At 44.4% G+C, this 16854-nt stretch overlaps 4 protein-coding genes and 2 pseudogenes across 4 annotated transcripts; 3 read left to right on the top strand and 3 right to left on the bottom strand.

Moving 5' to 3' along the window:
- The first annotated feature begins 1738 nt into the window (after positions 1-1738).
- On the top strand, positions 1739-3532 carry LOC6614948 (glycoprotein-N-acetylgalactosamine 3-beta-galactosyltransferase 1). The gene is made up of 4 exons (XM_002039329.2): positions 1739-2283; positions 2554-2662; positions 2728-3009; positions 3155-3532. Exons 1-4 carry the CDS (start codon positions 1739-1741, stop codon positions 3338-3340), a joined length of 1122 nt encoding a protein of 373 aa, XP_002039365.1. The 3' UTR covers positions 3341-3532.
- Positions 3533-5869: 2337 nt separating this feature from the next.
- Positions 5870-6578, top strand: LOC6614946. The gene is made up of 2 exons (XM_002039327.2): positions 5870-5956; positions 6022-6578. The coding sequence occupies exon 2, from the start codon at positions 6064-6066 to the stop codon at positions 6460-6462; it is 399 nt and encodes a 132-aa protein (XP_002039363.1). The 5' UTR covers positions 5870-5956; positions 6022-6063; the 3' UTR covers positions 6463-6578.
- Positions 6579-6672: 94 nt separating this feature from the next.
- LOC6621756 (cilia- and flagella-associated protein 251) lies at positions 6673-10371 on the bottom strand. Its single transcript, XM_032725142.1, has 2 exons — positions 9898-10371; positions 6673-6706 (listed from the first exon to the last, which is right to left on the bottom strand). Exons 1-2 carry the CDS (start codon positions 10305-10307, stop codon positions 6673-6675), a joined length of 444 nt encoding a protein of 147 aa, XP_032581033.1. The 5' UTR covers positions 10308-10371.
- Positions 10372-10517: 146 nt separating this feature from the next.
- On the bottom strand, positions 10518-11370 carry LOC116802076 (annotated as a pseudogene).
- Positions 11371-11747: 377 nt separating this feature from the next.
- On the top strand, positions 11748-12574 carry LOC116802075 (annotated as a pseudogene).
- A 3480-nt stretch (positions 12575-16054) lies between these two features.
- On the bottom strand, positions 16055-16834 carry LOC6614945. Its single transcript, XM_002039326.2, has 2 exons — positions 16512-16834; positions 16055-16190 (listed from the first exon to the last, which is right to left on the bottom strand). Exons 1-2 carry the CDS (start codon positions 16832-16834, stop codon positions 16055-16057), a joined length of 459 nt encoding a protein of 152 aa, XP_002039362.2.
- Between the last annotated feature and the right edge of the window lie 20 nt (positions 16835-16854).

The following is a 16854-nucleotide window of genomic DNA, read 5'->3' as shown; positions in this document are numbered from 1 at the left end:
TTTATTTTTGTGATTTGCCCAGTTTGCAGTTGACCAACCAACCGACCGACCGACCGACCATCGCAGGACTGCCTGGTTGGCTGGGTTTTTATTGTATTGAGGCTGCGGGAACCAGATGGAAAGGAACTGTTGATTGTGAGTCCAGTGTCGGCCGAAAAGAAGGGATTGAAAGGGCGGAGGAAATGGGAAAAGGGATAGGTCAGGAGACTGGATTCAGCTTCCTTTGTCCTTTAAATTGAATTGCCACCGAAGTTGGAGGGCCAAAATAGTTGAACCAACATTAAACAATGGGAGAACGCGTTAAGTGGTTCCTACATACATTTAAAGTAAGTTGTACCGGCGAAGTAATGGAGTTCCCACCCCTGACCACCGCCCCTGGTCGGTGGCACCATGTGGGTCACGTCATCGGAAAGGTCAAAGGCATTTATCAGGCCCACTTGGCACCCACTCCTATTTGCATTTCATGCTGAACTGTTTGCCCTGGCCAAAACTAATTTTGACATTCGAAGAGAAAAAATGCGCGAGCAAAGCCGCCGCTTTTATTGGAAAAATTTGTATTTGTTTGGGCAATGGGCAATGGGCAATGGGCAATGGGCAATGGGAAACGCTAGCTGGTTTCTGCTCGCTGGTGGCTGGCAAATCGCAGCGGGGTCACACGCCCACAATGCCAAATAGTTTTCATTCTTAGCCGCTACTCCTCGCCGCCGCTGGCTGCATTTTATTTTATTAATGGGAATTTGTTTGCCAGCACAGGCGGATTGGGACACGGGGTGTAGGATGCGTCCAGGATGCGACCAGGATGCCACCTCGTCGCTATTATGGCAGCCATTTGTTTGCACGCGAGCATCCGAGTGCCGGAGTGCTGGAGTGCCCCACAGGGCGTATGCGCTATATTATTTTTCCCGCGCTGCTGGCGGTCCTTGCCAGCGTGCCACGCCCACCCCTTAGCCCCTCCCCCTGGCACCGCCACTGCAAAGCGTCCAGCGACGACCACATGTCGCTCATGATTAATTGAAAGATTCTCTCAACTTCAACTGTTTTCGGGTTTTGCGCTCACCCACCCCAACCCCTCGGAACAACCTTTTTTATTATTTCTATATTTTTACTTTCGAGGTGCTTGTTGCTCTGTGTTTGTTTGTCCAAAGTGTTTTGATTAATGAACTATGCTGAGCGAAATTTAAACAATTTTCTTGGTACAATCCAAGCTATTTTACATTAAGCTGGCGAGCAATTAGTTGGGACCACTAACGGAAACGCTGTCTTTAAAGTTTTTAAGGTTTTTTGGTAGCTCTCTAAGCAGCCAACTGTTACTCAAGGGAATGGCAATCTAATTTCTCTAGAGGATTCTCTAAAGGGTATATGCCTATGTATATAACATTTATGTTTGTAGACCATGAAATACCTGCAATTAATAACATTAATTGTTTAGAGTTTATATCTACAAGCATATGTTTTTTAAAAGAAAGATTTCCAATCATGTACAGAAACCATAGCAATTAGTGAATTGCCTTTCTATTTCTAGAGTTTTGGTGTAACTTCCACTCACTCACTATAGCCCTGTTCTGTGCATCTTGCTCCCCGCTCTGTCAGCCTAGTGATAAGACTAATGGAGCGCACCTGCTCGTCTAGGTATAGGTTCTGGTGGCCACCTTGTCTAATCTGGGCCGCAGTTTCCCGGCGATAAGACCATTTTCGATTGGTATAGACAGTGCTCACGACGCCGCAAGTCAGAGTTTCAATGGCCGGGGAATATATCACACTGGAGAACCCGTCGACTTATACGGGCTTCCATTCCAGTTCCAACGGATTGGCGAACGGCCAGTACCGCTCCGCCCAGCGCATATCCACCGATCGCCTGGTCCTGCTGATCCTGCTGGTGAGCACCACGGTGATCGGGCTGTATGCCTACTGGGATGTAATGGTGCTCACCGCCGGCACACTGCCACTGCCCAGAGGCACTAGCTCCATTGACTACATGGAGTCTGGGCTGCGCAACGAAACTCTGGCCGAGAAGATGCATCGGGAGGTGAGAGTCCTGTGCTGGGTGCTCACCACACCCAAATACCACAAGACCCGGGCCATTCACGTTTTGCGAACCTGGGGCAAGCGCTGCAACAAGATCTACTTCATGACCTCAGAGCCGGACGACGAGCTGCCCACCGTTGTGCTGACCAAGCCGGACCGATACGAGGTGCTGTGGGGCAAGACCAAAGAGGCCTTTGTCCACATCCACGAGCAGATGCGCCACGAGGCGGATTGGTTCATAAAGGCGGACGACGACACGTATGTAAAAGCTTCCGATTCTAAAATTGGGAAAGAGTGCCATTTTATTCCACGAATTGATAAATGGATGGATGCTTGTTCCCGTCACCACAGACGTTCATACATATGTATGCACATTTTTATCATTCTGTTTTACGTTTGTAGTGGTAGTACTACTGATGGTATCTCAAAATTATGGCCACAGCCAGAAGTTAAATCAAGAATAATTAGGAACCGATAAAGAAAAGATAGCATTGCTTGACTGAACTTTCAATGTGCTCCTATCAATAGCTACCTCTTTTTGGAAAATCTGCGCTACATGCTCTACCCGTATTCTCCGGAGACACCTATTTATTTTGGGTTTAATTACAAGATGGTCGGCACTCACCAGAAGAACGAGGTGAGGCTAACTTCTGCGGTTCGGATTACATTACAAGCCCAGTGAATATGAATCCGATTCAATAGTCATACATGTCCGGCGGCAGTGGCTACGTGCTAAGCCGCGAGGCTCTTAGGATCTTCGCCGAGGGCCTTAACGACACCACCAAGTGCCGCCAGGAGGACGATCACGCCGAGGACGTCGAGATGGGCAAGTGCCTTTTCAATCTGGGCGTGAAGGCGGGTGATTCCAGGGACGAGCAGCTGCGCAACCGCTTCTATCCCGTATCTCCTTATTCAGCCCTTCTCTCGGGCAACGTCGGCATGGACTTCTGGTTGTACAAGTACGCCTACTACAATCCGAGATCGGTGAGTTTGGATGCATTTAGCAAGTTAATATATGTATGTATCCAGCTAAATAAACTCAAGTGTCACAAAGACAACGTCTTATTTTGCCAAGCACTCATATCTAGTCGACGGTAATCATCTTGAAACTATCTCCGTATCCTTGCAGTGCATGGACTGCCTGTCGGAGTACCCGGTGGCCTTCCACTATGTGAACAGCAAGCAGCTGTACGTGTATGACTACTTCAACTACCAGTTCCAGCGCTCCGGAAGGGCGCAGGTGGCGGAACGGCTGCCCAAGAAGATCCGGGAGGAGGAGCTGGTCATCCCCGAGAGCGACAATCCGGTGTCCTAGGCAGGAGCCGCCAGCCCTTCTGCCAGTCCAGCAGCAGCAATCTCAAGTCCATATCCCCATCTTTTCCATCCTTTTTTTTTTGCGTGCTTATCGTATATTTAATATATTATGGGCACAAGGCGAACGTGCCAAGGCTGCCAGATGCTGTCCTGTTGCGACTCCTCGTCCTTGCCCGATCCACGTCCTAGTTTATCCATTCATGTATTTATTATTGAGCAGCTCGTGGCAGACGGGCCACACGAAGGCATCAAAAGGACAATGGAGGGCTACTGGGTGGACCTTTACTCTTGATTTCCAATGAGGATTTCAAAAAATTGCATATCTATAAAACCGAATTGGTCGCAACTATAATGGTATGTCTGCACTATTCAAATTGTAAGGGTACTTACGAATTGACTGCAATCTCTGATCTGTTGAATGGTACAAATTAGAGTTGCCAGCTTAATGCATTGAACTCTGACAATGCCATAATATAACATTATTCTCTAAATGACTATTAAATGACTGTACTTCTTGTACAGTTTTCAACTATCAACAATGGCAACGTGGCGTTAAGTGGCTTAACTTACCGCAACTTTTTTCAAGCCCTGGTAACACTTTTTAATGGCATTGTGCAGCACTAGATCTATAAAACGAAACGCCAGTACATATTTGATATTGGTATAGTATCTATTTTTATTTTAAGACAACTGATCATAAGAGTGATTTTACTACTGATGACACTAAATATATGGATACTATTACATAAAACACTCGATTCGCAAGATCGAATGGCTTAACTTTTTTTATTGGAATTAAAAATGATCATAAAGAATATTATTAATAAAAGAATGCTTGTAATTTTTGAAATTATTTTAGCATGGTATTGAGTTCAATCAAGTGTTTTTTGCAAAAGCTCAGTTGGCTAGTTTATATTCAATATATTCGGTGCCTGATCCTGGGCCCTAATTGGTGAAGAGCTTTTTGATTGTTTCCCCCATGACTAATTAATATAAAATATTTTAAATTACTTACAAACAATAAGAAATATACTGTATACCAGCGAATTCAGTTTTTATTTTGAAGCAAGCTTTGTGTTACAAGACAAATACAAAAAAAAAGAAGTAATCTGAGTTATATATTGTGATCTGATTCAAAGTATTTTAATGATGGCTGGGAGATCGCTCTAGTTATTTTATAAATTTTTGGGCTTCGGAGTTTTTTAGTCCTGTAGCTTCAAGCTCGTAATGAAGTCAATGAGTAGCTTGTCGTGCACATGTTTGATCAGCTCAACAGGCACGGCTTCCCCAACTGGGATCCCTTCCAGGTGACGATGAAGTAAACCGTGTCACCAAACATGTAGCTGTACAGCGGACCAACCGAGCATTCCTAGGCGGCACCCATGTGCTTTGGTGACGGCGTCGAACCGGCCTCCTCGGGTTTTTTCTTTGTCGGCTCTCCCTCCTCCTGGTCATCCTCGTCGTGCTCTTCTTCTTCCTGCTCTTCATCCTCCTCCTCTTCTTCTTCCTGCTCTTCATCCTCCTCCTCTTCTTCTTCCTGCTCTTCATCCTCCTCCTCTTCCTCCTCCTGCTCTTCCTCCTCCATCTCGTCCTCCTGCTGCTCTTCATCCTTCTGCTCGTCCCGCTCCTGTTCTTTTTCATCCTCCTCCTGCTTTTCCTGATCCTGCTCTTTCTCTTGGGACTCCAGTTGGGTCTTATTGGAATTGCTGCCGCCAGCGCCACCAAGATTCCCTGAGTCGCAGCCACTAGCGCTCAATTCCAGCTCTGCCTGTTGTACATCCAACTCGACGAGCAGCCGAACCAGCTCTCCGCAGGCCGGATCGTCGACTCGCATGCGCTTTGGTGGCGGTGAAGAACCGGCCTCCTCAGATTTTTTCTTTGCCGGCTCTTCCTGCTTTTCCTTCTCCTGCTCTTTCTCCTCCTGCTTGTCCTCTTCCGCGGGGGAACCACCTGCGGTGTTGTTGAGGATGTTTTCTTTCTCCGACATCGTTTAGCAATAAAGTTTTCTAGAAAAAGTAAGCCAAAAAAATTCACGTGCAATCGTAAAATGTAAAATGGCGGCAGTTGCTGCCAACTCGTGTGGATTACGTTTATTAAAAAGATAAGACATTAATATTTTCAAACTCTGGCAGCGCCTTAGATTCAAATCATTAGTCTAAAACTAAGTTATCGGACTTCTCCGGCGATTGCTTAAGTTCTAGTGGCGGTACGGAGTCAGCAGCTCCATGGGCAGAGGGAAGATGATGGTGGAGTTCTTCTCGGCGGAGATGCTGCTCAGGGCTTGCAAGTAGCGCAGCTGTGGTGACAGGGATTTCGAATGTTAATCATTCTTTTTTTATTGGAATTAATATTGGAATTAAAAATGATCTTAAAGAATATTATTAATAAAAGAATGCTTTTAATTTTTGAAATTATTTTAGCATGGTATTGAGTTCAATCAAGTGTTTTTTGCAAAAGCTCAGGTCCTATTCGAATTTTTTTACACAAGCGGGCACATTATTTGGTATCTAAGTATGCCCAGACTTTTAGATCCAGTTAATCAGCTGTTCGTTGAATGATTTTCACTTTATCATCAAGCTCTCACCGAACAAGACCTGACTCCTTCTACACGTATTAAGTGAGCTATTGCAAAATTAATTTACATTTTTTCCTACCAATCTGCTGGGTATATTGAATACTAAGGAAACGCCTAAAGGGAAGACTCAGTCGGACACACTTTCTAAAATGGCTACCCCGAATGAAGCCGACATTGCCGGAGAGGAAAAGGGCCTCGAGGGCCAATCTGTTTCGAAGGAAGATCCACCACCTGCGGCAGTGGTACCCAAAGCGCCCAAAGCGCCCAATGATCCCGAATCTCTAACCCTAGAGGAGAGGAGGGACTCTGCGGCACAGATCGTGGAGGTCATCAACGTACAGTTGGAAAAATTGTTGGAAAAAATGATCATGATGCTGGAGATACCAAAACCTCTCCTGAAGAAGAAGAAACTCGGGGTAGTGTCCACCATGATCCCATCCCGTAGGGCACCCAAGTTGAAGCGCAGAGATGTGAGGAGAGTGATCATGGGCCTCGCGGCGCATCGTGCACACCTGTACTCCGAATCTATTCTCAACCATCACGAATAAGAAAGCTACTATGTAAATTTAACTGCTGAATATAGGATTGGCTACTCCCTTTGCACCTGTATAAATAAAACATGCAAACACTCGCCTTGTTCTATAGAACGAGGTTCATCACTATATTCATACTATATTACTTGGAGATTCAGCTAGTTTTGATCGTATTTGGGGTATCCTGGGCTCAAATTTGGTCTAAAGCTGATGCTTTTAAATTTATTAACTGCTGGAGGAGCCGTCTGAGGAGCCACTTCTGTTCAGTGGAATTTTTCATTGGCTTATCCCATAAGTCCACTTCAGTGCACGTAAGTCTCATTCTCGCAGGCAGGTAATTAAGGCCATCGCTCCCTGCGGCTCACCCCAAAAAATTTGGGTGAAACACTGGCATTCCAATAGTTAGTTCCCCGGGCTAATTAGGAAATTAGACCACCTACCGCCCGACATTTTGTGCTTCTTGGAAAAGCCGCGTCAAATGCGAATCGCATACGAATGGCAGTGGAATCAGGATGGAAATCAGAATGGAAATGCGAATTTTCCCTAAAATGCCGACAAAAATTGGACCAAAACACTTGCCGTAATGCGCGGTGTGCATTTTGCAAGGCAATCTGGCGATGGGCGGTGCTCCACATTGCTTCACCCGGCGACCCAGACAATTTCCGCTCGTAAAAGTGGTCCTCCGCCTGGTCTTGCCATTTCGCCCAGTGGCTGGTGGTTGGTGGCTCCTGGCCACTGTAATTAATACCAAAATAATTGTATTTGGATAACACAAACGTAATCAAGATTAATTGAGTAACAGCAGGTAGTTTGCATAATTAGAGCGCAGACAGTGGACTCCCCGCCGCCGATTCAGTGGCTCCTCCGTCTCCTACCCTTCGCACCCTGTTCCTCCCATAAGCATAATTTGCAATTTCAACTGTCTGCCAACGCCTCCTATTCCCCGACTCCCCTCGCCGATGCCTGTCCACCTGCCACGCCCCCTGGCTGCCCTGCGGCAGGCTGTCTGTCTCGCTTGTGGCTCATTGGTTGGCAGGATCGGGTCCTGGACCTGCGGCATCCACCACCTCCACTTCCCACACAGTGGCTGGGGACCGGAGCACAGCGGTTTAACTTTGAAATCGGACGCATTTTGGCTACCCACTAGGTTTATGGTTTAAGGTTCGAATCAATCGGATGTGTTCAATGGGGAAGTACCTAAAAATTACAAATTAGTTTCCAAAATGAAAGTAGATTTATAGAGTTATACTTAAAAAATAATATCCTTAAGTAGTTAACCATTTCAGGCTTAGAATTTTCGTACTGAAGAGTCGAACGTTGCTAAAAGGAGTCCATTTGTTATTTATTATATGTATGTCCTTCCTTCTCTCCTGTTATACCCATTACTCGTATAGTAAAAGGGTATGCTAGCTTCGTTGAAACGTATGTAACAGGCAGAAGGAAGCTATATATTTTTGATCAGCATCGATTTGGACATGTCCGGCTCTTCCTATGAACGTCGAGATCTTGGGAACTATAAAAGCTAGAAGGCTGAGATTCAGCATACAGATTCTAGAGCCAAAGACGCAGCGCAACTTTGTTAAACCACGTTGTCACGCCCACTCTAACGCCCACAAACCGCACAAAACTGTCACGACCACACTTTTGAAAATTGTTTAGATTTTTCTTCGTTTTATTGTTTGTCTTGCGAATTTACAGTATCTGTATACCAAAAACGCTGTGACCACGCCCATCCTTTCACCAAAAAAAACGCCTAAAACTACCACGCCCACACTTTTTGTAAAGTAATGTATGTATATATTGGTATGCCCTTGCTTTGAAATTTTATGTAAAATCTGGAAAAGCTGCCACATAGGTAGCAGTAAGCTTGTTTAATTCCAATTAATAAATTTAAAAATAAATAACTGAAAAAAAAAGAAAAAGCACACACTTTTGAACAATTCTTAAATTTTTCTTATTTTATTCCCCAATATCGATCGATATCCCAGGAAAATGATGAAGTTTCGCGTTCGCATTCACAATAGCTGAGTAAAGGGTATCTGATAGTCGGGGAACTCGACTTAAGCATTCTCTCTTGTTGTTATCTGTAAGTTATACTTGTTTTATATACTTCCAACTAAGTATCTGAGTGTACTGGAAAGGGATTATTGGGTGCTTCTATAAACGAGGCCCAGTTCACTTCTTCTTTTCCAGCATAAGTAATCCGAATAACTCCAACTACTTTAAACAATTTGTTCTAAGATGAAATTCGCTCAAGCACTTAAGGTTCTGCTAGCTACTATTAATTGGCAAGTTACAGGGAATCTGTACTTGTCGCTACCGAATAAATATCTATGGTTTTGGCCATCCAGGTACCTCTAATGACCGAATACTTGGATCTTGAAGCCATGTCGCTGTCGGCCAATCATTTACTTTGTTCCATTTACTTTGATACCAAAAGTATCGATGCGGATTAAATTGCCTTTAAAAAGCCGACTGGATCGTAGGTTTCCGCAGTAATTAATACAATTGACCGTCTGGTCACTGGATTCTGGGTGGTTTGTATCGAAAGGAACATTGTCAACATCCTATTTGAGCTCTTTTGTCCATGACATGGTTATGATTCCATTTGACTATTAGTGACCCATTCAAGTCATCCCAAGTGGATGATATTTTCAGGAATCACCCCATTCCCAGTTGTAGTAATCTGAACACCAAACTAAGAAGGCGCAAGTGTGGTGCGGACTAGTGCATACCCTGTACATTGATTTCGAGAAACAAATGTTAATGCCTTAACATTTCACTGGCTAGTTTATATTCAATATATTCGGTGCCTGATCCTGGGCCCTAATTGGTGAAGAGCTTTTTGATTGTTTCCCCCATGACGAATTAATATAAAATAATTTAAATTACTTACAAACAATAAGAAACTGTATACCAGCGAATTCAGTTTTATTTTGAAGCAAGCTTTGTGTTACAAGACAAATACAAAAAAAAAGAAGTAATCTGAGTTATATATTGTGATCTGATTCAAAGTATTTTAATGATGGCTGGGAGATCGCTCTAGTTATTTTATAAATTTTTGGGCTTCGGAGTTTTTTAGTCCTGTAGCTTCAAGCTCGTAATGAAGTCAATGAGTAGCTTGTCGTGCACATGTTTGATCTGCTCAACAGGCACGGCTTCCCCAACTGGGATCCCTTCCAGGTGACGATGAAGTAAACCGTGTCACCAAACATGTAGCTGTACAGCGGACCAACCGAGCATTCCTAGGCGGCACCCATGTGCTTTGGTGACGGCGTCGAACCGGCCTGCTCGGGTTTTTTCTTTGTCGGCTCTCCCTCCTCCTGGTCATCCTCGTCGTGCTCTTCTTCTTCCTGCTCTTCATCCTCCTCCTCTTCTTCTTCCTGCTCTTCATCCTCCTCTTCTTCTTCCTGCTCTTCATCCTCCTCCTCTTCCTCCTCCTGCTCTTCCTCCTCCATCTCGTCCTCCTGCTGCTCTTCATCCTTCTGTTCTTCCCGCTCCTGCTCTTTTTCATCCTCCTCCTGCTTTTCCTGATCCTGCTCTTTCTCTTGGGACTCCAGTTGGGTCTTATTGGAATTGCTGCCGCCAGCGCCACCAAGATTCCCTGAGTCGCAGCCACTAGCGCTCAATTCCAGCTCTGCCTGTTGTACATCCAACTCGACGAGCAGCCGAACCAGCTCTCCGCAGGCCGGATCGTCGACTCGCATGCGCTTTGGTGGCGGTGAAGAACCGGCCTCCTCAGATTTTTTCTTTGCCGGCTTTTCCTGCTTTTCCTTCTCCTGCTCTTTCTCCTCCTGCTTGTCCTCTTCCGCGGGGGAACCACCTGCGGTGTTGTTGAGAATGTTTTCTTTCTCCGACATCGTTTAGCAATAAAGTTTTCTAGAAAAAGTAAGCCAAAAAAATTCACGTGCAATCGTAAAATGTAAAATGGCGGCAGGTGCTGCCAACTCGTGTGGATTACGTTTATTAAAAAAATAAGACATTAATATTTTCAAACTCTGGCAGCGCCATAGATTCAAATCATTAGTCTAAAACTAAGTTATCGGACTTCTCCGGCGATTGCTTAAGTTTTAGTGGCGGTACGGAGTCAGCAGCTCCATGGGCAGAGGGAAGATGATGGTGGAGTTCTTCTCGGCGGAGATGCTGCTCAGGGTTTGCAAGTAGCGCAGCTGTGGTGACAGGGAATTCGAATGGTAATCAGTGCTCAACGGTTGATTTTTCTAGGACAACAAGCGGCAATCACCTTGGCACGAGCATCACGAGCGGCCTCCGCCTCGGCGGCCATGGCGCGCTGCATGGAAACGGGCAGGGAGACGTCCTTGCTGCCAGCGGATGAAGAGCATACAACGTACACATGTGAAGAAATACTGATCTGATCTGGGATGGCAAATGTCAGGCTACTTACATCTCAACGCGCTCCACCATGACCCCCCAGGGCTCGGTGGCCTCGTCTAAGGTGGCCTGCATGTTGTGGGCCAGGGATTCGCGCTTGGTTAGCAGCTCGGACAGGTTGCGAGTGCCGACGATGTTTCGGAGCGTGGTGGCCGCCAGGAGGCGGGTGGACATGCTGTAGTCCTCGACCTGGATGACCGCGTAAAGGGGATCACTGATGCGATAGTAGACCACCGCGTCCACGGTGACCGTCACGGAATCCTTCGTCAGCATCTCCTGCTGCGGCACATTGAAGGTAACCGTGCGCAGGTCCACCTTGCGGTACTCATCGATGCACGGCAGGATGAAGAACATGCCGGGACCACGAGCTCCGCCGCTCAGTCTGCCCAGCCGGAAGATGATCGCCCGCTCGTACTCCGCCACCACCTTGAAGCATATGAAGATGGCGATGGGCGATGTGATGATGAAGATCAGCACGGAGAACAGGGTGACCACCCACTCCATGCAGCCCTTGGGCTCGTTCTCCGCTGCAAAGAGATGTTAGGAATATAAATATGAAATATTCATCTACAAACTGGACATTTCAGGCGAAAGAAAAACGTGGATAAGGCCACTCCAATTCGATGGCCAAGAAGAAACCCTAGTATCTCTAAGTACCGTCTTTTTCATCATTAACTAAAACAGATGATGGACTATGTGACAACTTGAAAAAGAGAAAGCTGTGAAAAACAACAGCCACCACACAAATGATGGGGCCTCAAGGCCTCAAACAAAAAAGGCTCCGGATAAACACCAATCAGCCCCTTATCTTGGAGGTCAATAGAAATTCCTACGATTAAAACATCGATTCGAATGGCAAATGCAACTTATATAGACTGATGTGATATATATGCGCTAATACAACTAGAATGTCGTAGGAATTGACGATTATATGAGATTACGATGGCAATCTAATTGCTAGTACGGTAAGTGAAAACGACTTGAAACGACTATCTAGTCTGATAAAGCGACAGATTCATTCATTATGTTTGTATTTTTAGAACTTAAGTTTCGAATTTTTAGAACTCCGCGCGTCGGCTGCCTGCTGCGTCCGTATTCGCCGTATTGGAGCGACTTTGTGGCCAAAGAGTTCCGCATCCTGGTGAAGCTGCAGCCGGAGGGACCAATGTCTCGGCACCTGCAAGCTGTGCAGCCCGACGATCTGCTGGAATTCCGTGGTCCCATCGGGCAATACGTACACGATCCACAGCCGGCCAAGTGCATCTATATTATCGCCCAGGGAGTTGCTATTGCACCCACTCTGCCGCTGGTTCGGCAGGTGCTGGACAACGAGGAAGATATGAGTCGCCTGTGGCATTTGGTGTGCGCTCGTGACCTGCAGCATGTCTACTTTCGCGAGGAGATGCTTGAGTTCGCCCAGTTCTGGAACTACAGGAGCTGCCTCCACCTGCCGCATCAGCAGTGTGACTCCTCCGCTTGCCAGGAGGCGGGCCACTGTGCCCAGCAGTGCCCTCAGCTCCGGGACAATCTACGCTACAAGGAGACGGCAAAGGTGTCCCGATTAGATGCCGATTCCCGGACAGCGCGTCCTCATCGTGGCTGGAGATTCAAGTTTTCAAAAGATCATCGCTCAAATAGGAACACAATCATTGGACGTAGATCCGGCAAACATTTATATGTTGTAATTGCCGGGAGAAACTGTAGATGCTTATAAATATTTGATATTGTTTATGAATTTGTGATCGTACAAGTTTTACCGAGAGTTTTATATTTTTTATACCCGCTACTCGTAGAGTAAAAGGGTAAACTAGATTCGTTGTAAAATATGTAACAGGCAAAAGGAAGCGTTTCCGATCGTATAAAGTATATATATTCTTGATCTGGATCAATAGCCGAGTCGATCTGACCATGTCCGTCTGGAACTATAAAAGTTAGAACTCTGAGATTCAGCATACAGATTCTATGACAAACACGCAGCGCAAGTTTGTTGACCCATGTTGTCACGCCCACTCTAACGCCCACAAACCGCACAAAACTGTCACGACCACACTTTTGAAAATTGTTTAGATTTTTCTTCGTTTTATTGTTTGTCTTGCGAATTTACAGTATCTGTATACCAAAAACGCTGTGACCACGCCCATCCTTTCACCAAAAAAAACGCCTAAAACTACCACGCCCACACTTTTTGTAAAGTAATGTATGTATACAGTCATGGTCAAAATTATTTTCACAAAGTGCATTTTTGTGCATGGGTCACAAACAGTTGCTTGTGCAGCAAGTGGGGGGAGGTGAAATGCAAAAAAACTTTTGCTTTTGCAAATTCAAACCTATGCAGAGTCAGATGAAAGAAGAATTGAAAAAATAACTGTTCCTATGCGCAAGGAAGAGGCAAATGAAGAGATCTTTATCAGTTGTCAGAAGTATTTGCACACGGTTTCGTCGCATCACAATTATTTTCACAACGCAATTTCTTCTTCAGTGATTGGTTTAGAGTGACAAGTGCCGGTTTGTTTGCTTAAATACATTTAAATTATTGAATAAAAATTAGATTTAATCATTTTCCTATTACAGTTATTAAATAAAATGCCCAAAACAAAAGAGTTAACAGTTGAGGCCCGGGCTGGTATTGTTGCTAGGTTTAAAGCCGGTACACCTGCGGCCAAAATAGCTGAAATATATCAAATTTCGCGTAGAACTGTCTACTACTTAATAAAAAAGTTTGATACAGTTGGCACATTAAAAAATAAAAAAAGAACAGGCCGAAAACCTGTGCTGGACCAAAGGCAATGCAGGCAAATACTTGGAGTTGTGGCGAAGAATCCTAGTGCCAGTCCGGTAAAAATTGCCTTAGAATCAAAAAATACAATTGGCAAACAAGTTAGTAGTTCTACAATTCGTCGCAGGCTAAAAGAAGCTGATTTTAAGACATACGTTGTTCGCAAAACGATTGAGATCACACCAACCAACAAAACAAAACGTCTTCGATTTGCGTTGGAATATGTTAAGAAGCCTCTTGACTTTTGGTTTAATATTTTATGGACTGATGAGTCTGCATTTCAGTACCAGGGGTCATAAAGCAAGCATTTTATGCATTTGAAAAATAATCAAAAGCATTTGGCAGCCCAGCCAACCAATAGATTTGGTGGGGGCACAGTCATGTTTTGGGGGTGTCTTTCCTATTATGGATTCGGAGACTTGGTACCGATAGAAGGAACTTTAAATCAGAACAGATACCTTCTTATCTTAAACAACCATGCTTTTACGTCGGAAATAGACTTTTTCCAACTACTGAATGGATTCTTCAGCAGGACAATGCTCCATGCCATAAGGGTAGGATACCAACAAAATTTTTAAACGACCTTAATCAGGCGGCTCTTCCGTGGCCCCCCCAAAGCCCAGACCTTAATATCATTGAAAACGTTTGGGCTTTTATTAAAAACCAACGAACTATTGATAAAAATAGAAAACGAGAGGGAGCCATCATTGAAATAGCGAAGATTTGGTCCAAATTGACATTAGAATTTGCACAAACTTTGGTAAGGTCAATACCAAAAAGACTTCAAGCAGTTATTGATGCCAAAGGTGGTGTTACAAAATATTAGTATTGTATTTATATAAAATAAAGAAATTCTTATGTTGAAATTAGATGTTAAGCTGAAATTTACTAAATTAAGTTGAGTGAAAATACTTTTGAAGCGCAATAAACATGTGAAAATACTATTGACAACTTGCATGCATATTTTCTTTTGCTTTAAGCTTTGTGCTATGAACCGTTATCTTTCGTATTTCTTTTCGACTACCTTCTGCATAGATCAAGCTAAGCGATAAGAACTATTTCAGGCAAATCGGACAACAACAAGAAGAAATATAACAAAAAGAAGTTGAAGTTTGCAAATATTGTGCGTTGTGAAAATACTTTTGACCACCTCTGTATATTGGTATGCCTATGCTTTGAAATTTTATGTAAAATCTGGAAAAGCTGCCACATAGGTAGCAGTAAGCTTGTTTAATTCCAATTAATAAATTTAAAAATAAATAACTGAAAAAAAAAGAAAAAGCACACACTTTTGAACAATTCTTAAATTTTTCTTATTTTATTCCCCAATATCGATCGATATCCCAGGAAAATGATGAAGTTTCGCGTTCGCATTCACAATAGCTGAGTAAAGGGTATCTGATAGTCGGGGAACTCGACTTAAGCATTCTCTCTTGTTGTTATCTGTAAGTTATACTTGTTTTATATACTTCCAACTAAGTATCTGAGTGTACTGGAAAGGGATTATTGGGTGCTTCTATAAACGAGGCCCAGTTCACTTCTTCTTTTCCAGCATAAGTAATCCGAATAACTCCAACTACTTTAAACAATTTGTTCTAAGATGAAATTCGCTCAAGCACTTAAGGTTCTGCTAGCTACTATTAATTGGCAAGTTACAGGGAATCTGTACTTGTCGCTACCGAATAAATATCTATGGTTTTGGCCATCCAGGTACCTCTAATGACCGAATACTTGGATCTTGAAGCCATGTCGCTGTCGGCCAATCATTTACTTTGTTCCATTTACTTTGATACCAAAAGTATCGATGCGGATTAAATTGCCTTTAAAAAGCCGACTGGATCGTAGGTTTCCGCAGTAATTAATACAATTGACCGTCTGGTCACTGGATTCTGGGTGGTTTGTATCGAAAGGAACATTGTCAACATCCTATTTGAGCTCTTTTGTCCATGACATGGTTATGATTCCATTTGACTATTAGTGACCCATTCAAGTCATCCCAAGTGGATGATATTTTCAGGAATCACCCCATTCCCAGTTGTAGTAATCTGAACACCAAACTAAGAAGGCGCAAGTGTGGTGCGGACTAGTGCATACCCTGTACCTTGATTTCGAGAAACAAATGTGTCCGTGCCTTAACATTTCACTGGCTTGTTTATATTCAATATATTCGGTGCCTGATCCTGGGCCCTAATTGGTGAAGAGCTTTTTGATTGTTTCCCCCATGACGAATTAATATAAAATAATTTAAATTACTTACAAACAATAAGGAACTGTATACCAGCGAATTCAGTTTTATTTTGAAGCAAGCTTTGTGTTACAAGACAAATACAAAAAAAAAGAAGTAATCTGAGTTATATATTGTGATCTGATTTAAAGTATTTTAATGATGGCTGGGAGATCGCTCTAGTTATTTTATAAATTTTTGGGCTTCGGAGTTTTTTAGTCCTGTAGCTTCAAGCTCGTAATGAAGTCAATGAGTAGCTTGTCGTGCACATGTTTGATCAACAGGCACGGCTTCCCCAACTGGGATCCCTTCCAGGTGACGATGAAGTAAACCGTGTCACCAAACATGTAGCTGTACAGCGGACCAACCGAGCATTCCTAGGCGGCACCCATGTGCTTTGGTGACGGCGTCGAACCGGCCTCCTCGGGTTTTTTCTTTGTCGGCTCTCCCTCCTCCTGGTCATCCTCGTCGTGCTCTTCTTCTTCCTGCTCTTCATCCTCCTCCTCTTCTTCTTCCTGCTCTTCATCCTCCTCCTCTTCTTCTTCCTGCTCTTCATCCTCCTCCTCTTCCTCCTCCTGCTCTTCCTCCTCCATCTCGTCCTCCTGCTGCTCTTCATCCTTCTGCTCTTCCCGCTCCTGCTCTTTTTCATCCTCCTCCTGCTTTTCCTGATACTGCTCTTTCTCTTGGGACTCCAGTTGGGTCTTATTGGAATTGCTGCCGCCAGCGCCACCAAGATTCCCTGAGTCGCAGCCACTAGCGCTCAATTCCAGCTCTGCCTGTTGTACATCCAACTCGACGAGCAGCCGAACCAGCTCTCCGCAGTCCGGATCGTCGACTCGCATGCGCTTTGGTGGCGGTGAAGAACCGGCCTCCTCAGATTTTTTCTTTGCCGGCTTTTCCTGCTTTTCCTTCTCCTGCTCTTTCTCCTCCTGCTTGTCCTCTTCCGCGGGGGAACCACCTGCGGTGTTGTTGAGAATGTTTTCTTTCTCCGACATCGTTTAGCAATAAAGTTTTC

The sequence above is a fragment of the Drosophila sechellia genome, chromosome X (genome assembly GCF_004382195.2).
Source record: "Drosophila sechellia strain sech25 chromosome X, ASM438219v1, whole genome shotgun sequence".
Classification (NCBI taxonomy): Eukaryota; Metazoa; Arthropoda; class Insecta; order Diptera; family Drosophilidae; genus Drosophila; species Drosophila sechellia.
The sequence above is the reverse complement of the archived record's forward strand: the minus strand, read 5'-3'. Positions and strand labels throughout refer to the sequence as shown.

Excerpts from the sequence above, each read along its gene's own strand:
- LOC6614946 (XM_002039327.2), top strand. The coding sequence starts at position 6,064 with ATGGCTACCCCGAATGAAGCCGACATTGCCGGAGAGGAAAAGGGCCTC.
- LOC6614945 (XM_002039326.2), bottom strand. The coding sequence starts at position 16,834 with ATGTCGGAGAAAGAAAACATTCTCAACAACACCGCAGGTGGTTCCCCC. Across the intron at positions 16,191-16,511 it reads GAGTCCCAAGAGAAAGAGCA|CTACATGTTTGGTGACACGG; the intron begins GTATCAGGAAAA and ends TCCGCTGTACAG.
- LOC6614948 (XM_002039329.2), top strand. The coding sequence starts at position 1,739 with ATGGCCGGGGAATATATCACACTGGAGAACCCGTCGACTTATACGGGC. Across the intron at positions 2,284-2,553 it reads ATAAAGGCGGACGACGACAC|CTACCTCTTTTTGGAAAATC; the intron begins GTATGTAAAAGC and ends TCCTATCAATAG. Across the intron at positions 2,663-2,727 it reads GCACTCACCAGAAGAACGAG|TCATACATGTCCGGCGGCAG; the intron begins GTGAGGCTAACT and ends CCGATTCAATAG.
- LOC6621756 (XM_032725142.1), bottom strand. The coding sequence starts at position 10,307 with ATGTCGGAGAAAGAAAACATTCTCAACAACACCGCAGGTGGTTCCCCC. Across the intron at positions 6,707-9,897 it reads CAGGAGGACGAGATGGAGGA|AAGTGGCTCCTCAGACGGCT; the intron begins GGAAGAGCAGGA and ends TCCACTGAACAG.